The 24106-nt window shown below is 37.0% G+C and overlaps 1 protein-coding gene across 1 annotated transcript in view; it reads left to right on the top strand.

Annotated features, from left to right (window-relative positions):
• Positions 1 to 24106, top strand: part of TTC6 (tetratricopeptide repeat domain 6) — a 173603-nt gene that overhangs the window by 47328 nt on the left and 102169 nt on the right. Inside the window, exons 3-6 of the mRNA XM_053595919.1 lie at positions 8588 to 8698; positions 12568 to 12774; positions 18163 to 18293; positions 22780 to 22974. Of these exons, the coding sequence (XP_053451894.1) occupies positions 8588 to 8698; positions 12568 to 12774; positions 18163 to 18293; positions 22780 to 22974 (644 nt within the window). The remainder of the gene's footprint in view (positions 1 to 8587; positions 8699 to 12567; positions 12775 to 18162; positions 18294 to 22779; positions 22975 to 24106) is intronic.

Genomic DNA, 24106 nt, shown 5'->3' with positions numbered 1-24106 from the left:
AGAATTTCCAGCATAATGGCAAATTATGATGGTGTGACAATAGGCACTTTTATTTTGCTTTTTATATTTATGTGAATAGTAATAACTATTATCATTATGATATTTTCTTTTTGCATGTATTATTTCATCTACTCACAATAAACAAATGAGTACATACTATTATTCTCCCCATATAACAAAACGGAGGTTCAGAGGGATTGCATAATTTGCTCAAGATTTCCCTAAAGTAACTGAGTCAAGATTTGAAACCAAAACCAGAGCAAATGTGCTCAACACTTTTATCATACTTCCTTTCAGGTGATTTTTACTTGCGATTACCATGAAGATGTTTTTATGTTTTTTTTATTTAACTTGTAAATAAATGGATTTACAATTTACTTGTAAATTAATGAATTTCCTAATGTTGAATGAAGCACTGTTTTTTTTTGCTCTCACCTGTTACCTCCACATACATTTGTCTGTTTGGTATTAAAATTTAGATCCAACACTAACAAAATTATTGTTGTCAGTAAATCAATTTTTTATATTCCACATACTTAACAAATACCAAGTATGAGTTTTATTTCTCTGGCCTTAGAAGAATGCAGACAAACTAAATTAAATCATTTTGTCACTGGGCAATGTAACTATGAAGTATACATTTGCTGCTGTGTTAGTTAAAAATATTAAAAGGGCAGGAAAATGACCTTTGTTGCATGCCTACTATTTTCAAGTGCTCGTCATATCCAGTTACTTCATCTTTTTTTACACTGAGGTGAAATTCACATTCATAAACTAAACCATCTTAAAGTACATAATTCAGTGGCATCAATATTTATAATGTTGAGCAAACAGCACCTTCAGCTAGTTTCAAAACCATTTCATTACCCCTAAAGGATAATGACCCCCCATGTCAAGAATTCACTCCCCATTTCTCCTCCCCCCAGCCCATGGTACAACTGGTTGGCTTCTGTTTCTATGATTTTGTCCATTCTGGGTGTTTTACATAAATGGAGTCATACAATATATGACCTTTGGTATCTGGTTTCTTCCAATCTGCATAATTTTTTTTATCTGTTCATCAGTCAGTGGACATTTGGGTTGTTTTTACCTTTTGGCTATTGTGAATGTGCTACTATGAACACTGATGTGCAAATATCCGAATATCTGCTTTAATTTCTTTTGGGCATATTCCTAAAAGTGGAATTGCTGGGTTAAATGGTAACAGTATGTTCACATTTTTGAGGAACCACCAAACTTTTGTACAGTGGCTGCACAATTTTACATTCCCATCAGCAGTGAACAAGGGTTCTCATTTCTCTATGTCCTCTTTAACTCTTGCTATTTTCTGTTTTTTTTTTTTTAAACTATAGATATCCTAGTGAGTGTAAAGTGATATCTAATTGTGATTTTGATTTGTGTTTCTCTAATAACTAAAAATGTTGATCATCTTTTCACGTGCATGTTGGCCTTTGTTTATTTTCTTTGGAGAAATGTTCAAATCCTTTGCCCATTTTTTAGACTTAATAGAAATATATATATATATATTTTTTTTTTGAGACAGAGTCTGATTATGTCGTCCTTGGTAGAGTGTCATGTCATCACAGCTCATAGCAACCTCAAACTCTTGGGCTCAAGCAATTCTCTTGCCTAAGCATCCCAAGTAGCTAGGACTACAGGTGCCCACCACACCGCCTATTTTTTTGTTGCATTTGTCATTGTTGATTTTAAATGGCCCTGGCTGGGTTTGAACCCGCCAGCCTCAGTGTATATGGCAGTCATCCTACCCAGTGAGCTATGGGAGCCATGCAGAAATAAAGATTTATTGTCCCACTTTATCTCCTGTGATTGTATTCTCACTATCACCAAGTAAACCATAGGGTTTTCTAAAGCAGAGAGTTAGTGCTATGACTCCTAGAATATTCTTGATGCATGCTAGTGTCACAACTATGCCAAAGGAAAGAATACTAGATAGATATCTGTTGTATAGTGGTAATTAATGAGAGAAAGTGATTCTGGGAGGAAAAACTTTCTTTCTATGAGAAATACTAAAATCATTGACATTAAAGAATGATTAGTAATAGGACTGAGGTCAGGGAGAGTAAGATGACCAGGATAGTTACAACTGATAGGAGGAGGGAAGGGAGGAAAATTTTTAAGCTGAGTACTTAAAAATATGACACTTTCTTTGAACTCTACTTCTGTTTTTTCCACCTCAAAAATAGTGTTATTGCAAAGAGCATTATTAACATCACAGGTAGGAGTCCCTTGCCTATTTTTATAATTTTGTTGAGTTCTGAGACTTCTTTATGTATTCCTAATACTAGGCCCTTACCAGAGATATGATTTGCAAATATTTTCTCACATTCTGTATGTTGTATTTTCATTTTCTTAATGCATGCAAGTTTTAAATTTTGATGAAGTCTGATTTGCTTATTTTTTCTTTGATCACTTATGCTTTTATTGTCATGTCTAAAGAGCTATTGCCAAATCCAAGGTCATGAAGATTTTTTATTGTTTCCTTTAGGAATTTTATAGTTTGTAGCTCTTACATCTTAGGTATTTGATCCCTTTTGAGTTAATTTTTGTATCTCATATGTGATAGGGGTCCAATTTTATTCTTTTCCAAGTTGATATATAGTTGTCTCATCACTATTTGTTCCTCATTGAATGTTCTTAGAACCCCTTTCCAAAATCAGTTTACCATACTTGGATGGGTTTATTTCTGAATTCTCAAATCTATTTCATTGGTCTATTTCATTTTCTATCCTTATGCTAGTACCATGCTGTTTTGATTACTGTAGTTTGATAGCAATTTTTGAAATAGGAAAATTTGAGTCCTTCAACTAAATTTTTTTCTTTTAAGTTTGTTTTGCCTATTTTAGAGCTTTTTCAATTCTATATGAATTTTAGGATCAGCTTTTCCATTCCTGCAAAAAATACCACTGGGATTTTGATAGGGATTGCAAACAATCTGTAGATAGATTTAGGGAGTCTCACCCTCTTGAAAAAATATTAGAACTTCCAATCCATGACCATGGGATGGCTTTCCTTTGATTTAGATCTTCTTTAATTTCTTTTAGCAGTGTTTTGTACAAGTCTTGTGCCTTTTTGCTTAAATTTATTCCCAAGTATTTTATTTTCATTAATGCTTTTGAAAATAGAATTGTTTTCTTAACTTTGTTTTCAGATTGTTTATTGCTAGTATGCAGAAATACACTTGATTATTGTACATTTCTTTTATGCCCTGAAACTTCAGTGAATTACTTGATTAGCTCTAACATTTTTTAATATTCTTCATGATTTTCTGTTTATATATATATGTATGGGTCATTCCAAAAGTCTTGAAATACACACAAATCAAGAAACATAAAATTTCTGTGGATGGAAGCAAATGAAGTCCTCCCAGCAACACAGATAAGCTGAGCAAGTTGAAGCTTGCATAGGTGAATCAGAGAGGATGCTATCAATTGTGTTTCTTGGAAGTGAAATAGTGGACCATAACGCTGTCTGTCTCAAAACTTTTGTAGTGACCTACCTATAACACAATACATATATTATGATCATGTAATTTATGAATAAAGATAATTTTATTTCTTCCTATCCAATTTGGATAGCTTTTCTTTCTTTTTGAGGTCTAATTTCTCTGTGTAGAAGTTCCAGTGCTATTTTGAATAGAAATAGTGATATCTGGTATCCTGTTTTGTTCCTGATTTTAGGGGAAAAGTTTTCAGTTTTTCAGTATTGAATATAATATCAGCTCTGGTTTTTCATAAATATTCTTTATCAGTTTGAGGAAGTTTATTCCTAGCTTTTTGAGTGTTTTTCTTTTTTCCCAGTTGTGAAAGGGTATTAGATTTTGCTAAATCCACTTTCTGCTTTAATAATGGTGACCATGCGTTGGTTAAATTCCCTTCATTTTATTAATGCGGTGTATTTCATTGATTGAGTTTTGCATGTTGAACCGTTCTTGCATTCCTGAGGTAAATATCACTTGCTCATGTCCTATAATTATTATAATTTACTGCGAGTTCAATTTGCTATATTTTGTTGAGGATTTTGCATTTATGTTCATAAGGAAAATAATCTATGGTTTTCTTTTTTTTGTGATGTCTTTCTCTGGCTTTGGTATCAAGTTTTTGCTGGCCTCACAGAATGAGTTAGGAAATGTTCCTTCTACTTTTTAGTAAAGTTTGAGGAGAATTTATTTTATTTATTTATTAATTTTTTTTGTAGAGACAGAGTCTCACTTTACCGCCCTCAGTAGAGTGCCATGACGTCACAGGACTCACAGCAACCTCCAGCTCTTGGGCTTAAGCGATTCTCTTGCTTCAGCCTCCCGAGCAGCTGGGGAGGAGAATTTATTTTAATTCTTTTTTAAGTGTTCAGCAGAGTTTACTAGGGAAACCATCTGGTCCTGGGCTTTTCTTTCTTGGGAAGTTTTTAATTATTGTTTTAATCTCTCTCTTTTTTTTAAATTTATTTTTATTGTTAAATCATAGCTGTGTACATTAGTGCAGTCAAGGGGTACAATGTGCTTGTTTCACATACAATCTGAAATATTCTCGTCAAACTGTTCAACGTAGCCTTCATGGCATTTTCTTAGTTACTGTACGTAGGCATTTGTATTCTGCATTTAGTAAGTTTCACCTGTACCCATTCTAAGATGCACCATAGGTGTGGCCCCATCCATTCCCGTCTCTCCACCATAACCTCCCCCCTCCCTTTTACTTGTTATATTTCTGATCAAGTTTTCTATTTTTTCTTGGATCCCTTATTTATTTATTGATTGTTTTGCAGTTGTTGGCCGGGGCTGGGTTTGAACCCACCACCTCCGGCATATGGGGCTGGTGCCCTACTCCTTTGAGCCACAGGCGCCGCCCTCTTGGATCTCTTTTTATAGTTTACATGTGTTTTTAAATGTATTGATAATTTATGACATTTGTATTTGTATTTTGGAGCCACTTAAAAATTATTTAGACTACTAATTATGTTTGAATGTTGGCATGCCATCTTTATATTTATAGTTTAGCTTTCATTTTTGAACCATTAATTGTATTCGCAAATATTTTTTCTCATGCCATTTTAGCCAACCTTCTTCTGCTTCACATAATTTTTTGTTGAGATTCAATATATCTCATTTTTTATTTTGAGAATGAAATCTTAACTGGTTATTGATATTGTGAAATTTTATTTGTTGAGTTTATTGGAGATGCTTTTATCTCTGCATTGGTGTAATACTTTTCAGCTGTTTTTTTTTTTTTTCCTTTCAAATATACGGTCATATAATCTATTAATAGGAAAATTTTAGTCTTTTCCCTTAAGTTACTTATGTCACTTATTTTTTCTTATTGCATTGAGTTTGACCTGCCCAGTATCCTATTATGAAATACAGTGTTTGGTGCAGGGTTTGAAGATATCTCTTGTGAAGTTAGGAAAAATTTTCTCGTATTTCTAGTTCCTTTTCATTCAGAAATTGGTGTTGAATATTATTGATGATTTTTCTCAGCATTTATTGAGATTATCATATGTAGATTTCCATTAATCATCTCAAAAATTAGCACCTCAAAGATAAAAACAGCAACAACTAAAACAAATGGGACTTGCTTAATAAGCTTCTGCACATCAAAGAAAATAATCAACAGAATAAGAAGACATCTTGTAGAATGAGAGAAAACATTCACAAACTGTACATTAGATGGAGGTCTAATATCCAGAATCTAAAAAAACAAAAACAAAAACAAAAAATCAAGCAAATCAACAAGAAAAACCAACGACTCCCATTAAAAAGTAGGCTAAAGACGTGAACAGAGTTTTTCAAAAGAAGATAGACAAATGGCCAATAACAAGAAATACTCAACATCACTAATCATCAGGAAATGCAAATTGAAACCACAGTGAAACAACCTTACCGCTGTCACAATGGCCATTACTGACAAGTCTGAAAACAATGGATGCTGGCCTGGATTCAAAGAACACAGAACTAAGTTTATCGTAATCAAAATAATGAAAAGCAATAATAAATTATAAACACAACTCAAAACAAAGATCAAATACAAAGAAACAAAGAACTAGTGAAGCCTAATTACCAGAAACTAATACTGCAGATTTCTAGTAAGAGTCATGTGAGTCATTAAACAATGAAGCAACATATTTAAGAATATCTGTACTGAAAGAGTATCTGTACAATTGTCAGTATAGAATTCTATATCCAGAAAAAACATCTTTCAAAACTCAAGGTGAAATAGCTCTTCAGCAAGGAAAAAAATGAAAACAAATTTATTGTCCTCAAACCTGCACTACCAAGAAATGTTAAGGAATTCTTCAGCCAGAAAGAAAATGATATGTTAAAACTTGAACGCACGCAACGGATATGAGTAACAGAAATGGCACAAATGTAGGCAAATGAGTGCTTCTGTTTAAAGTTCACTGAGCTTCTTGGAGAAGAAGGTTTATAAGATGTCATGAAACTTGGACAATTTTTGGCCATTATTTTTTGTGCAAATATTTTCTGTTACTCTCCACTTTCCTTTCGGGGACTTCAATTAAATATGTGTTAGATTGATTGTTTGTTCATTTTATTTCAGTTTAGTTTACCCCTGCATGGTTTCTGTTGATAGGTCCTCAAGTCAACTGACATTTTCTTCTGCAGTGTCTTCTCTGCTGTTGATGCCACTTAGTACATATTTTATTTCAGATGATGTGTATTTTATCCATAGATATTCCATTTGATTCTGTTTTTTCATATTACACTTGCTCCTCATTATGTTTACATTTTTATTTAACTTTGAACATTTAGAATATTTATATTAGAAGTTTAAAATCCTTATTATCTCTGTCATTTCTGGATCTATTTTTACTGATTTTCTTTTAGTTATATGTCACATTTATGAGCTTCTACATATGACCAGTTGCTTTTGATTGGATGCTGGACAAGAGGATTAGATTCTGTTTTTTTTAAAAGGTGTTGGAACTCATTTTGACAGGCAGCTAAATTACTTGAAGAGCAGGTTGATATTTTCAAGAATTATTTTAAAGTATTGCCAAGGTCCAGGGAAGCTTTACTCTGGGGCTGGTTTCCTATACTGCTAATGTGCTGTTCTTCCGGGGTTTATGTCTGGTGGAAGCTCTAATGATTCCCAGCCTCGTGTGAACTCTGCTAATTGTGACTTCCAGCTCCTGGGTAGTTTTCTTCCCAGAAGTTCTTATTTGTCTAGCCTCTTGAGTTTCACCATTTTATGAGCAGATTTCAGCCAAAGACTCAAGGAACCTGTTCAGATTTCAGCAGCTCTTTTCTACGTGGTGTCCACATCTCCCTATTTTTCCTTGCACATTCTAGCATATTTGTCTTCTCCTCATCTGATTTTTGTTTCTTCAACTATGAGATACCCAGGCTCTGTTTGATTTGTCCCTCCTTGTGTCCTGGAAATGGCATCGGGCAGAAATCTGGGGAAGTGATTGTAGCTCTTACCTGGTTTCTGTTCTCTGTCATCAGAGTTCTTCACTGCCTGTTGTCCACTTCCAAAAGTGTTTCTTATATTTTGTCTAGTTTTGTAGTTATTTGTAGACAGAAGACCAGAGTAGAATCTAGTGGCCAGAGTTGGACTCTTTCAATAAACCAAAGAAAAAGTAGAAAAATAAGAGTTTTAAAGCATAAGGGGTATTTGAATCTTGCTGTTGACATTACTAAAAGGGGGCCTTAAAAGGTAATGTAGTTGAATGCATTTCTAAAGACAATAAAGCAGAATATGTTGCCTGCTGATGTCTGATCTGTGGCTTCACAGCCTGGACAGAGCCTGGGTCTCTCTAGTCCTGCTGCCTGTGAGTCACAGTGGTGCCTGTGTTCCTGCCACCTCCACTGAGTAGAGAGTGCATCATTGCAACTGGCATCAGTAATGGTGAAAATGGCCTTCACAGTCATAGCCAGTGGGGTTTTATATATATATATATATTCATATTCCTTCTTGCTTTTGGTTGGATTAAATTTTAGCTTCGATTTTCTTTTTTTGTGTAATGCTTTACAGAATCTGATTTAATAGCATTGTTTTTACAGCATCTGATTGAATATTAACCTAATTGTCTTATGAAATCTAATGAGACCTCTACAAAGATCAGAAATTTAGAAAGTCATGAAATTGAAAGAATATACAAAAATATTTTTATTGTGCTTTTTATACACTTCTCATTTATTGCATATTATTTTTATTATTATTTTTTTTTTGTAGAGACAGAGTCTCACTTTATCGCCCTCGGTAGAGGGCCATGGCATCACACAGCTCACAGCAACCTCCAACTCCTGGGCTTAAGCGATTCTCTTGCCTCAGCCTCCCGAGCAGCTGGGACTACAGGCGCCCGCCACAACACCCAGCTATTTTTCGGTTGCAGTTCAGCCAGGGCCAGGTTTGAACCCGCCACCCTCAGTAAATGGGGCCAGCGCCTTACCGACTGAGCCACAGGCGCCGCCCCAATTGCATATTATTAACCAGTTTATCTTTCTCTTCCATATTTCTCATTTATTGCATTGATTGGCATTTTGTTATATTGAATAATGTGCCTCAGTGAGTTTTTTAATTGACATGTCTTAATTATTTCCTTTTATCCCTTCAAGGATATCTCTTTAATAGGAAAAAGGTTCGCCAAATCATCTGTGCTGGAAATGGAAACAGCTCAGACACAATCAGAGCACGGATTACAGATGAGTGTTGAGGAACTTCAAATGGCAAGGTCTTCGGTAAGAGTCCTCCTTTCCTCTGCTAAATTAATAGTGTACCTCCTGTTGCTTGAATGTTTCTATAAGGAGTTGAAAAAATATTTCCTATGATTTATTTCAGAGATATGTTTAACTGTGAGCACATCAAATCCAACTCTTTGTTGGGGGTCCTGGCTATTCTGGCTCATTGTAGCTGGTGATCATAGCCCTCTTGAGCTGAGGCCCCAAACTCTTTTCAGAAGGGCAGGATTTTAATGACTCTTTGTTTAGAGACATTCATATCTAGAAAGTATTTGGAGAATTACTTAAAAGTTATTAGCGTCTGAGAATGCATCCCTCTAATCTATATTCATCTAAGAATTGTTAAAAGCATTAACATAGGGGGAAATTTGGTTGAGAGACAGGCGCAATGGTGACAGAAGTTTCTTTCAGAAATAAACCTCCCTTTTTTGCTATCACTGGCAAAGCTTTGGGACCCAAAGCAATCTGGAACATATTCCCTGTGAATGGGAAGTGTCTCCCTGGGGAGAGAAACACACATTTACACAGAAAAAATGAGGATGTGATAATCCTATATAAAGGATTTGTAAAATGTTATCATTAAATAACAAGGTCATTTGATTCCTGAATATGCGGCCCCACAAAAATAAAAATTGGGATCACACCTCATTTTTAGAATAGCATATCATTTTTTTCAGAAACACATGGAATCTTTTCTTTTCACATAGCCTTGAATCCTATTCACATGTTATTAGGGTTGCCACAGGTGGTAGAATGATTAGAGTTTGAGATGTTTCTGCTTGAGACCATGTCCGTTCTCCTGTATTCTTACCACCTGCCTCAGTCCCCAGCATGTGGGGGTCCTAGAAACCACTTGGTAATAGTGTGTGTAGAGGAGTTGGGAAGCCTTACCACACATGCTAGGGGATTAGAACTGACATCTAGGTAGCTGCCTTAAGGTGACACCATTTACAGGTAGATATCAAAACTTCTGGCTTAGCAAAATAGAAATCTTCATTGATAGAGTAAACTTGACTTAATACCATTCACTATATTCATGTGAAATATAAGGAAATATTCCATTTTGAAGGAAATTATGAAAAAGGTATTCCTATCAGGTACCTACCTTAGACATCATCTCGATGATTTAAAATAAAGATTTAAACAGAAGCGCCCAATTCTGTGGGAGCAGCAAGAAAATCATTTGTTCTTTTTCTGGTCATTGGTTTGTTAAGAGGAAGCTCACCACTTCTCTAGAGAGAAAATACCTTCTGTCTTGGTACCTGGTCCTGATAGAAAAGTTTCTCTATGGGGTCTTTTATTCCAGACACTTTTTTTTGGTGTGTGTGTGGGGTGCCTACTTTGTGCCAGAGAGCAGAACTCTGTCCAACCTGCTTCAGAAGCTTCCCCTGGTGTTTCCTGGAAAACCAGGAGGCTGGATCTGTCTGGGCAGCACAGGTCAGCAGAGAACACCTGTTCTTTCTCAGTGGCACTTGGTACCTGGCACCTGCCCTCAGAACATGATGGCCTCAGTCATCAGTATCTCTAAGTTTTTTGATACAGCTTGTTTCTTTTTCAAAAGGGGCATTCTTAATGGAATCCCTTTTCTTTCTGAATACACACCATTTTGGATGTAACAGCTTTTGAATTACTATAGGAAGTGATTTCTTTACTTATTCACCAAAAAGAAGAATAATAATGAGATTTACTCGTTTTCCTACTATGGGTCAGGTATTGTCTTCCACATAGTTGATAGCAAAGATAGAAAAGACAGCCCTTTCCCTAAAGAACTTATTTAGGGAGTAGATCAACATATAAAGAGACAATGTATTCTGCTATTTAATGAGTTTTCTAATAGAGATTAATTGTATGTTAGATAAAAATTGAAATACTTTTCTTTCATTCATTTATTCATTCACTGAATCACATATAACTGCAGGATGACTATAATGTGCTAAGTGCTTGAGACGTAACAGATAAGTGAGACACACTTTCTTTTTTTTTTTTTTTTGTAGAGACAGAGTCTCACTGTACCGCCCTCGGGTAGAGTGCCGTGGCATCACACGGCTCACAGCAACCTCTAACTCTTGGGCTTACGCGATTCTCTTGCTTCAGCCTCCCAAGCAGCTGGGACTACAGGCGCCCGCCACAACGCCCGGTTATTTTTTTTTGTTGCAGTTTGGCCGGGGCTGGGTTTGAACCCGCCACCCTCGGCATATGGGGCCTGCGCCCTACTCACTGAGCCACAGGCGCCGCCCAAGACACAATTTCTTTTCTAAGTAATTCTCAAACTTTTTAGCCCAAAGATGCCTTTACACTCCTGAAAATTATTTTAATAACGCAAGAGAACTCTTCTTCATGTGGATTATATCAATATTTACCATATTAGAAATTAAAATTGAGGAAAGTTCAAAATACTTATTCATTTAAAATAACAATAATGAACCAATTGCATGTTAACATAAAAATATACTTTTTAGAAAAAAATAAAGCAGAAAAATGTGAGTGAGAAGAAGAGTAGGACTGTCTTACTTTTTTTTTTTTTGCAAATTGAATGTCTGGTTTAATAGAGAGCTGGACTCTCTTATCTGCTTTGATATTCAATCTGTTGTGATGAGATTTTTTTCTTTTTTAAATTAATTACTTACTTAATTGATTGATTTCAGGTTAATGGGAGGGTACAAATAACCAAGCCATAATATTTAAAACGTTAGGTAGAGTCCCTCTTGTAGTTATGTCCTGGACCCAAAAGGTGTGTCATACACTCCTACATTGTACCCAGGATGTGTTTTTTTTTTTTTTTTTCTATGAAGTACATTAAGTAAATCTGGTTTCATACAGATTGGAAAAGGAGTCATATTTTATTAGACCTTTTCCATAATTTTGGATACTTTTCTTATTTAATGCATCAACATTTTACAAGCGGTAATTTCTTCCATTTTTTTTCTTTTTTTAAATTTTGGATTAAGAAGTTGTGATTTCTTAAAGATTAGTTGCAATATGGAATTTGAAACCCAATAAATGAACTTATTATATATCATGACATTAAAATCCATTGATCTACCATGCTCTTTGAATGGATCTTTTACCCTGTATGTTTTTGTAACTTTGTTCTTCTCTGCTAAAAGGTGTTATAATAAACCCTTTTTATGAATGGCAATTTGCTTTATGGGCCCTGCTCATATTCTGTCTGGGAGGGTGTGTTGAGGAAGCTGGGATCAGAGAAATTCAAAGGAAAGGGAATGATCAACAGTGCTAAAAGCTATGGAATATCAAATGACAGAATTTATCAAAGCTAGACAGTACGGGAACACGGCCTGTGACACACATAGCCCCAGTGTATCCACCTTGCCATTTAATCGAAAAGGTTTTAATAACCCTGCATAGCAGTGGAGAAAGTGAGGCTAAAATAGTTTAAGTACATGATAAAGATCACACATCTGTCTATTGACAGGTCCAGGGTTCAAATTTAGTTCTATCTGGTTACAAAGCCCTCAGTCTTTCCAGCAGCTTTATAACAATATAAGCCCAAGATTAAAGTTTCATTTTACTCAAATTTCTTGATCTGGCTATCTCTTCTTTTATAATAAAGAAACTTAAATGGTATTTCGTACTTGTATGCCATCTTTTACCCATAAAAACTGTGAAGTAGTTATATTTTCTGAGACAAGGACCAGGGACAATAATTTGTCAGCCTTCACTTTTTTTTTAAGCCAATTTGAGTTTCTCTTTATAAATCTTGAGGAAACTTGCCACCACTGCTTACCTTTAAACATGCATTTTCATATTTATTTTGTTATTTTGTCATATTATTATGTTATTTTTGTCTGGAAGGACCCATACAAAGAACATTCTTGTAAATTTACCTTTTGCCACAGAGTATGCTTAGGGAGCCTCCTGAATCAATGTCAAGTATATTCCAGCTTGACCAGAAGGATCTAGAATGGGGAGACACAGAAATAGAAGCCATGCTATTTAAATCTCAGGAAAGTTTGAAAGTTCAGCAAGCAGAGGAATTAAGTAAACCTTTGGAAGACAAACAACCCACAAGTGATTCAAAAGCTGCCGAACAGGTGCCTTTAAAGGTAAGAAATTTATTTATGCTGGAGACACTTAGAACTTTGAGGATGTGCAGGTGTGAAGAAATGGCCCCGGCAATGACTGAGGTGTAGTGTGCAGGTTTGCACCCAGAAGTGCTAATTGTCCATTTAGGAAAAGAGAAAATATGGTTTTTTTTTTTTTTTGCAGTTTTTGGCCAGGGCTAGGTTTAAACCCATCACCTCCAGCATATGGGGTTGGCGCCCCACTCCTTTGAGCCACAGGCGCCTCCTGAGAATATGTTTTATGAGGGCTTTTGTCTCAACTGTAATTGCACTTCTGGGGACAGAAGACAGATTTTCAAGGAGGGGAGGCACCTCAGGTATTTCCGAAATTGATCAATAATCTTCCAGTTACCATATGGAAGGCGTTAGGAACTATAGTCCAAGGACCAGGACTTGGTGAGCTTTTATGACTTTTCCCCATAAGTCTTTTGCTATTGTGAAAATGTTTCCTAGGTTCATTCTACTTATGTATAATTTTCATAATTTTTACCATATTTGCATATCACTCTACCATTACAGTAGTCCCCTTTGACCTGTGGTTTTGCTTCCCACAGTTTCAGTTCTCCTAGGGAACTGCACTGTGAAAGTAGGTGAGTCCCATGGAGTACAAAACAGTATTTCGAAGGGGACTTATTCATATAACTTTTGTGACAGTATGTTGTTAAGATATAATTATTCTATTTTATTTTTAGTTATTGTTAATCTCTTATAGTGTCTAATTTCAAAATTTAACTTTATTATAGGTGTATACACACGCACACATCCATATATAATGAAAAATATAGTATTTATAGGGTTTGGTACTATCTAGGTTTCAGTCTTCCACTGGGGGCCTTGGAATGTATGCCCCACAGATAAGGGAGGACTATTATATTTATTTATGCTTTAATTTGAGAAAGTAACTTTTTGACTTAAATACATTTATTTAAAAATAGATATATTATTATTGAGATTAAAAAAAAACAACAACAGAGCTTTCTCCTTGAGCCACAGCATGTATCACCTGCTTATTACCAGTTCTCCCCTTCCTGGCTGATTCAGAGAGAGTGGCCCCTTCTTGGGAAAAGAGTCTTCCCGGTCAATCCTTCTACTTCTGGGTTCCCCTTTCCTGACCAATGACTATGCTCCTGTTATTCATTACCCAAGCCAACTGGCCATTACCACATTTTCAATTTTTGCCCAAGACTGTCTGAAACCTAAGATTTATCTGTGACCTTCTTCTTCCCTTGCCCTTCACATACAGTCTCCAAGGCCCAGATCCTTTCCCATCATGACTGCTCATGTGTTTTTTCTTCTCTTTTCCAGTTACTCCATCCTAGTCTGGGTCCTTGTGACCTTATTTTTCTAGTAGTACATTATCCTGGTTTTTCTTCATTTCTTAAGCCCTTTTTTCTTAGGTCCATGCTGTATGATACCAGCCTCTTGATCTTCTAGGAATAACAATTGATAAGGAAGATACAGAAGTGAATTGTTGACCAGAGAAAATGCCCCATGGCTTTCAGAGAGAAGGGACTTACCCTGTGGTTGGTGACAGGTGCAGCCAGCAGTCATGCTGGCTTTCTGAAGCATGCATTTTGATGCTTCTCTAAAGCATTTTATGAAGAATGCTTGACCAGGGAGACCTGGCGAATGGATTAAGAGGACTCTAAACTGAAACCAGACATGTTTCAAGGGAAGGAGAAGAGAATGAATGTCCTATAGATTTTATGGTTCATTGTTACGGTATAATGTAGAACACCTCAGAAATGCCGTATAAACAGCACCAGCATTCCCGAGACTCATCCCACCAAGTCTTTACCAAGAATCTTATTTTATTTATTTATTTATTTATTTGTGTTAAGATGAATTGTTACCCATAAGCTTCACCTTACGTATGGATATCGGAGGCCAGAAAGTTAGTCTCTAGCATCTCTGGCTCAGGAATGAGGAAAGCCACACTCTAGTGAGCCAGGCCAGATTGGGCAGATGAGAAGAATAATAAACAGAGCCAGCACAGAGAGGTGGTAAAGCGGCAGGTATATGCCAATTGCTCAGGTATATGCCAGAAGGTCTTGTTCAACAAAAAAGTAAAAAATTTCATCAATTCTTATCTCATTGGCTATTTCTGCTCTTAGAAGCTTATTAATATAATAAATGTCATTAGTACTCTGGTCTAAATCAATGACCAAAGAAATCAAGTTAGATAGAGATAACAGTGACCTTGTGAAGAAACAACTGACGAGATAGCCAGTAATAAGGTTGTTAAGCATTTTAGGAAGATAATGTCAGTGAACATCTTTAGAAAATACAGGTTGATCACATGACCTGAGACTCCAAATGGAAGAAAGTTTAAAACATGTGGAATGCCCCAAATCCCCTCGAATTCTCATGAAACGATTATGAGTTATTTATTGCATTTGGAGTTTTAAAAATATACAAATCAAAATATACAAATCATGAAAGTTTTAAAAATATACAAATCCAAATATACAAATCATGAAAGAAGAAACAGATATCCACAGATAAACACAAAAATGGCATGGGCTATAAAATTGTACCAAGAAGGCTGAGATCCAGAATGAGTTGAGGTCTATAAGTGACGCTAAGAACAACAACAAGAAGTATTTTTTGTTAGTGTTGAAGCAAAGAGAGTGGGGGAGGGGGGAAGAAAGATAACCCTGTCATTATGGATGAATAGTATGATGACAACAGATGAAGGATCTGCTTTAATTTATTTTTAGAAAAAAAGTTGAGGTTTTAAATAAACAGAAATGCGAGAAAGGGAAAAGGAAGCTGATAAATTCGTGCTTTGCTTCTCTTCAATCTGACAAGGAGAATGATCTTTAGTTTTGAAAGCATAGAAGAATTGATAAAAGAAACTTAAAGCTCAAGATTTACAAAAGACTTCCAGAGTCAACTTGGACATCTGAGCCTGTTAGCGCAGATAGATGGGTTTAAGCCTGTAGGACTCTGTCGGCAGCAGCTTTGGGGGAGCTGCTTCATTGGGGGTGTGGGGCGCCAATGCCTGGAGACTAACGACTGCAAATCTGACTTTCTTTAAGAGTAAGGGTTGAAATTTCTGCAAGTCTATGCCTTCATCTTGGTTAAAATTCTCAAATGATTAGTGACTCATTAAAAGGATTGTGTCTGAACCCTTCTAAAAGGAAGCAGTAACCACTTGAAACATGGGTCTGCTAAGGACAAGCCGTGGAAGACCAGCCTCAATGCTCTTCCTAGACAGAATGCTAGGGAAGTATTAGATCTGGTTCCACCTAAGAGTATCATGGGAAGAACACAGTCTCTGGGGCCAGATTCCCAAGGACAGAATCTTCTTTCTGCCCTTTACTAGCAGTGTGACCTTGGGTAAATTACTGAACTACTGCATATCCCAGAAGTCACCCATAATGTCACTATCCACAGGGAACATGGGCAATTGTAGCTAAATGTACCTTTATTTATAAAATATTCATTACAAAATTTTACAAAAGATTCTCCACTACACGTTGGCCACCTCTTTGTAAAAGTTATAATGAATATTTTGTAAAGGTGCATCTAGTGAGAATTTGGGGACACCCTGAACTTAACATGTCTGTCTTATGAGGTGAGAATAAAGAAAGTGCCTGCCTCGTATTGTTGTTGTGAGGATGACCTGGAGATGCTACAATATAAAGCACTGAGAACGATGTCTGGAATGCAGAAAACTCAGTAAGCATTAGTTATTCCTACAAACATCTGAACGTCAGCAATCTACTTATGAAAGCCTCTCTCTGACAGTCTTGTAGATGAGATTCTGGTCAGGTGAACCATGAAGTAGATTTGTAGATAGTTATGAAGAGGACACAAATTAGTGTTTGAAAGCAGGGTGTGGTGGGGCTGTGTCCGAGTCAGCATATTTCCCAATAATTTGGGTGAAAATGTGGAAGGCTTACTGATTAGATACACAGAAAACATTCAAAATGTGACCAGTAAGATTGGATTGGTGAGAATCGGTTGGAAGCTAATTGGGATAAATGTATGTATGCTTCTGGATTTGGGGCCACAGACTGTGTAGACATGGGTGGCAAAGCTTAGCAATAGCATGGGACAGACTTCTGGGTTTTAAGCTCTAACGTAGTTTTGTGTTAGGAAGACACATGTAATAATAATTTGCATCGACTGACAAATACCATAAAAGAGGATTATCTTTCTTCTGGCTGATCCGATCATATTAATATCACACCTCAAGTATTGTGTTCAGATCTGGGTGACCAACCCCAAGAGAATGTGCCTGTGTGGTTCCTGAGGTTTGAAATGAGACTGGCGGATGAGAATTGTTAAGGCTCAATAAATAAAAAAACAAAAAGTATGACAACTGAAAGAGTTTCAAAGAAAAGGCGGCTGCCTTTTTATATATCCAAGTTCTCTGTTCCTGACCGTGGTTAAACCAAGTGATGACCACCTTGTGGAGATACTGGGGAGGCAATTAAAATTAAAACTGACAAATACCATAAAAGTATTGGTGGCGAGATGGAATGCACTGTACTCCTTCAACTTTCTTTATTCTTCATCACTTCTTACCCAAGAAGTTCTTTTCTTACTACTGTATCAAGCCCCAACTCTCTACCTAATGTAGAAGACCTCTCTGTTGTCTGGCTGCCTCCTACAAATTCAACCTATCTCTCTTCTTTTCCCAAGGAAGACCTCCCTGCTTTCTTCCTTAAATCTAGTCTCAAAAAATTACAGAGCAATCCTTACAAAAAAATATCTTTATATCAGCAGTTCTCAACCTATGGGTCGCAACCCCTTTGGACTGTCTTGAAGAGTTGCGGCATTGGGAAGGTTGAGAACCACTGCTTTATATGAATGATACCATGAATTTTGCAAATTTTCTAGGAAATCTAGGAAAACAATTCTTCTAATGTGCATGACGATTAAAAGGTAATTATTTATGAGACAGAATGTATTTTATTTTCCCCAAGCAGTAGTAATAGAAAATAGCACAACTATAGGAAGCACAAACTGATAAATGTTGTTTAAAATAGTAACATAAGGCACTAAAGTTCTCTTTTGTTTGTGCTTGTAAGCACCAGTCATGTCAAATTAAGGGTAAGTTTTACTAAAAATACCTATCAAGAAGAGTAGATTTATGAAATAAAAAATATTATATTTCTGCTTTAATAATTTTGAGGTGATAAAAAATATTATAAATAAATATGTTAATAATGTTTTTATTGTTATGAAGGTGTCTATGTAAAAATTAAGAATTGATTTAGAGGGAAATATCCACTTACTTTAGGATTCATATTGTTATAAAATAGAAGTAGAAATTAGGAGTTTAAATATTAGATGAATCATTAAATATGATCATATTACACATTCCCTTAACAAGCACACTTTATGCATTTTTTAAAGGTGAAAAAATCAGAATTCTTGCAAATCAAAGGAAAAGAAGTTAAGCGAATACGAAAAAGTAAATCAGAAGTTTCACCACCGATACCAAGAAAGTGTTTAAAACCCCCTTGGGATCCAAAACTACAAAAAAAGTATCTTTCTTAAATTAATAGATTTTATTATTGGAAGATAAGTTATTCGGTAGCATTGATAGATACATGTGAAAATACATTTTTAAAAGGAAAACTCAATGTTTTAGAAATTCACAGGTTAAACCTTCCCGCAGGAAAAGTGGGTGGTAGATTTTATGATTAGGATATACTTACATGCTATATTCCAAGCGTCTTTCTTTACCTGTTTTCGACACACATACTTTAATGCTATGAAAATGGCTAGAATAAAAGTAGCTTTTTGTGAGATGAAAGAAAATGACATGTTAGCATGTAAGATTTTATGTTTTTGGTTGTTGTAATGCCCGATTTGCATTAACTGCTTATTATATTGACCAATTTTGTTTATAATAAAATAAAAGATGACTGAACACAAAATGTCCGTAGGTCAATCAATTTGATTATTTTGATGGATTATTTTGATGAAACTGTCATATTTCATCTCCTCACCCATATTTTTAGTGGAGTTTCTTAGTACTCAGGAACACAACCGTAACTTTGAATAGCAGTGTGTGAATGCAGCGTAGATTAGGGTTCTCCTTTTGCTGTTTACCTTGTTGAAACTCTGATTTTCTCCTTATTACACCCACTAGGATTTTATGAGTTGGTTTATTCAAGATTCTTCTTCATTTAACTCTTAATGGGGGTTTAAAGAAGCTTTAATTATTGGCCTTTGTTGTCGCTTAGGGCCCTGAAAGGTGTGCTGGCCATGGAGGACAACCTTTTTATGGCCAGCCCAAACTTTGTAAATGGATATTACTCACAATTTAGCAGCTGAGAAAAGACTCATGGGAAAAGAATTCCAAAGTTTATGAAACAGTCAAATTGGCATTTAAGTGACCCTGTACATACCATTGCTTATCTGCATTGCTTTAAGCTCATTTAGTTAGTAAGATTATGTATTAAAACAAATAGTGACAGCAGACAACAAGTATTTTAAGTTCAATAAATAGTTACTGTCAGATTATCAATGGAGCAGAAACTTCTTGATTTTTTTTCCCCCTGAAATACCTTGCCTTTAGTGCATTAAGCAAAGTCATGTGGCCACACACAGAGCCAGAGTCTTTTCTTTTTTATGTCTTAGTGTTTCAAAGAATGACAAATAGTCCTGTTTAAGGAGAGTGTGCTATAAAAACACAGCCCTTCTTGGGCATACCAAAAATATTTGTAGATCTTATTGATATATATAGAACGATTTTAATTCATTGACACCCGAATTAGAAATCCCCATTAGAGAGAAATAAGAATGATATCCCAAGGAATGAAGATCTGACACTTAAAAACAATTATATAATAAAACAGAACAACAACAACAAAAGGTTTTGAAAGTCTTTTACTCACTGTTCCTTTTTCTTAATCAATTTTTTTACCTGAATTTTCTCACCAGCGACTAACCCCCAAACTAACTTGTTTTCTTAGGAACGCAGCTATCTATCACACTCTATTGTTAGAGTATCGCTCAATAACAAGGGAGATTCACTTGCTAACCTATGTTGTTACACCATAACTGGAGCGTAGGAATTCAGATTGCTTGTGATGATTTTTTTAAGAAAAAGTAAAAATCAGTAATGTAATCTCAAGCACATTCCACTTGCCAGGACCTGTCCCAGGCAGAATGATGGTATAGGTGAGCTTGACATCAGAGCGCACGCTTTTCTCTTCTTGTTCTCTCTTTTTAAAGCCCTTTCTTAGGAGCCCTGAGTGCCTGCAGCCCCCGCTTCCTGGACACCCTTTTCCACCCTCTGTTAGGACTCTTTGTCTAAAGCATTTCTAAAACTTTTCCTGCTTTGAGTTGAACATATTCACATTTCATGTCCTGTTTTTGTTAGGTCCTATGCTGTTTTGGAAATGCCATAAATCGCTCTCTCCCAACGATTCCATAATGTATATATTGTGCCTAGCAAGGGTTTACCTGACTTTTAACAATAAAATTAAATAAAACAACAATAAAATAAATCAATAAAAATAATAAAAATAAATCAATAATTTCTTGAGCTATCGCCATAGATTGGGAATCATCTCTTATTTTTTCAATTCTTAAAAAAGACAAGAGTTAGGGATTTTATTCTCATTTTTCAGAAGATTTTCCAATAGGCCATAATAGGTTTGTAAGAGTTAGAACTGAAATTCGGAATCAGGCCTACCCAACTGGAAGGTCTGTATGCTGCCTACCGTGCCGTTCTCTAGGCAGTCCTGACCACATAGAGCAGTGGGTGACCGACATTAACCCGCTAGATAAGGGGCGAAAATAGGTAGCACAACACTAGGGCAATGTCTGAAAAGACACAGTTGTAAAAAAGGGGAAAATAAAAAAAGATAAACTTTGCAGAGAGGTCTGTTCTTGAGACATTGTTTGAAGGATCTTTAGACATGGATGAAAGGGTAGACAGCCTCTGTCTGTAATGGAAGGACTCGTGATGTGGCCTGGAAACCTAATAGCTAACGTCGGCCGTGCGAGAGACACTGTGAAATGCATCTGCTCTTTCTTAAGGCAACTCTATCTAGCATGGACTAACGTTGTTATTCATAACTTACCACAGCATAGAGAAATTAATAGACTTGTTATGATCAAGTGAGAATTTTTAACAGGATTCGGACCCAGGCAGTCTGATCAGAGTCTGCACTCTTAACCACTCTGCTGGAAGTGAGGCCAGATGCCAGGAGCCCTGAAACTTAGAGAGAGGGTGTTAGACAGATATACCCTGTTTCCCTGAAAATAAGACAGTGTCTTATTTTAAGGTGTGCTCCCAAAGATGCGCTAGGTCTTATTTTCAGGGGACGTCTTATCTTTCCTGTAAGTAGGTCTTATTTTTGGAGGATGTTTTATTTTTGGGGAAACAGAGTAGTAAGCAACAAAGAACCATTGTGCTGGGTCAATGAGAAATTAAAGATCTATCTGGTAGGATTTTGCAGAGGGGAAGAGACAGAGGGTGCAATGTCCAAGTCAACCAGCAAGCTCTTGCCTGTCAGACTGAGGCGACGAGGCCCTTGGCTGGCTGCAGAGAAGGGGCACACGGCAGCAGCCCTGTGTGGGAGAAATTCAGTTTTTTGTTGGACATGCAGGTGAAGGAGAGGGGAGTCAAACATGCTTTCTACCCTCACAATGAAGGCTCCAGGTGAGACAGTGATCCTGGGAGTGGCAGTTGGGCGCTAGCAGCACAGAGGGAATAGCTGAAACACTGATGATGCTTTTTCCAGTGTAGAAAGTGAAGTTAAAACTTAGAAGCCACGTCCAGTTTGGAAACTAGCGGGGGAAAACCAGTAACTTGCATGAGGTTACGACAGGTTTGGGAGGCAGAGGGAAAGCTAGGATGGTGCAGGCTTGAAAAGGCTCCCAGAGAAAGGTTGGCTTCAGGAGTCACCGACATTGTCAGCTGAGGCTTGAGGTCATCAGAGAACCTGAGCTAAACACCTAAAGTTGATTTGATTTGATGGAAAGGAAGCTATCTGGTTGGGATTCCAGCTTTAGTTGTGAGGTGGGGATGGAGTAGTGCAGATAAGGGCCACTTCCTCTCAGCAGTCGTTAATAGGTGAGAAATTTGGCTTATAGCTAGCAACGTTGTGTTTGTATTCTAGGAGTCATCCAGTTATTTTGCGACTTATCCAAAATAAGCCTACTCCAAAACAAGAGTAATAATGCCTCAAACCTGGCTTCATTGTGGGAGTTAGAGAATGTGTGCAAAGCACTGAGCTGAGCAGGCACACAGTAGGTAGTCAGTAAGTATTTGCAGGTGGCAGGTAGCACTGGGTGTTAAGAAAGCAGACCCTGGGGAGGCCCAGGTGGGTGGATCACCTGAGCTCAGGAGTTTGAGACCAGCCTGGGCAAGAGTGAGACCCTGTATCTACCAAAACTTAGAAAAACTATCTGGACATTGTGGCAGGTGCCTGTAGTCCCGGCTCCTTGGGAGGCTGAGGCAAGAGTAGGGGGTGAGACTCTGTCTCAAAAAAAACCAAAGCAGATCTTTCTGCCCTCTGCTCTGCTTTGAAAAGGCTAAGAGAGGTAAGGCCCAGCAGAGTGGGCAGGGAGATGCCACAAAGGCTTCCAGAGACCCAAGGCTCTGTTGACACTAGTTAACAGACAGCACACTGTGCCATTCTACTTCTGCATTTGAGCGGAGTAGTGAGGGGGTAATGCCTGATAGCTAGACCTGGTGTCCCCAGAAGGAGGTACAGAATTCAGGAGAGAAAAGGCTGGGGTGGGCTGCTAATGAGTTTGCTCTTAGATCTGTTGATTCTGAGGTGTCTGTAGGACATATTCAGCAGGCATCTGGATACAGGCTTAAAGCTCTGGATAGTGGCCTGAGATTGTGATATTAAATTTGTTACAAGCCATCATTACAGTTTTACATCTGGATCTCTTATATTTATATGTCCTTTTAAGATCTTGAAGTAAACTGTCAATGTAAACTATTGTATATTTGAAGAGCACAACATGTTAAAAGAAGCTCACTTTTGTCCTCTGGTGCAGAATTCCACGGGACTATTCCATTCCTCACCTTCATGATCTGTGCACCTCCATCCCAGCCCGGCAGCTGCCCACGGACTTGCGCCTGGCTTCCCGAGTGGTTCACACTGCTGACAAGAAAAGCCACAGGACCCTACTGAGACTATTCGGAACATCTTTCTCAGATGTTGACTTTACAGACGAAGAACAAAGGGATAGGTAAGAGTTCCCCTGGTAATTTTGTTTTGTTTTTTTTTATTTTTATTTTTTATTGTTGGGGATTCATTGAGGGTACAATAAGCCAGGTTACACTGATTGCAATTGTTAGGTAAAGTCCCTCTTGCAATCATGTCTTGCCCCCATAAAGTGTGACACACACCAAGGCCCCACCCACCTCCCTCTGTCCCTCTTTCTACTTCCCCCCCATAACCATAATTGTCATTAATTGTCCTCATATCAAAATTGAGTACATAGGATTTATGCTTCTCCATTCTTGTGATGCTTTACTAAGAATAATGTCTTCCACGTCCATCTAGATTAATACGAAGGATGTAAAGTCTCCATTTTTTTTAATGCCTGAATAGTATTCCATGGTATACATATACCACAGCTTGTTAATCTATTCCTGGGTTGGTGGGCATTTAGGCTGTTTCCACATTTTGGCGATTGTAAATTGAGCTGCAATAAACAGTCTAGTGCAAGTGTCCTTATGATAAAAGGATTTTTTTCCTTCTGGGTAGATGCCCAGTAATGGGATTGCAGGATCAAATGGGAGGTCTAGCTTGAGTGCTTTGAGGTTTCTCCATACTTCCTTCCAGAAAGGTTGTACTAGTTTGCAGTCCCACCAGCAGTGTAAAAGTGTTCCCTTCTCTCCACATCCACACCAGCATCTGCAGTTTTGAGATTTTGTGATGTGGGCCATTCTCACTGGGGTTAGATGATATCTCAGGGTTGTTTTGATTTGCATTTCTCTAATATATAGAGATGATGAACATTTTTTCATGTGTTTGTTAGCCATTCATCTGTCATCTTTAGAGAAAGTTCTATTCATGTCTCTTGCCCATTGATATATGGGATTGTTGGCTTTTTTCATGTGGATTAATTTGAGTTCTCTATAGATCGTAGTTATCAAGCTTTTGTCTGATTGAAAATATGCAAATATCCTTTCCCATTGTGTAGATTGTCTCTTTGCTTTGGTTATTGTCTCCTTAGCTGTACAGAAGCTTTTCAGTTTAATGAAGTCCCATTTGTTTATTTTTGTTGTTGTTGCAATTGCCATGGCAGTCTTCTTCATGAAGTCTTTCCCCAGGCCAATATCTTCCAGTGTTTTTCCTATGCTTTCTTGGAGGAT

The sequence above is a fragment of the Nycticebus coucang genome, chromosome 6 (assembly GCF_027406575.1).
Source record: "Nycticebus coucang isolate mNycCou1 chromosome 6, mNycCou1.pri, whole genome shotgun sequence".
NCBI lineage: Eukaryota > Metazoa > Chordata > Mammalia > Primates > Lorisidae > Nycticebus > Nycticebus coucang.
Note: the sequence above shows the minus strand (reverse complement) of the source record. Positions and strands in the feature narration are given on the sequence as shown.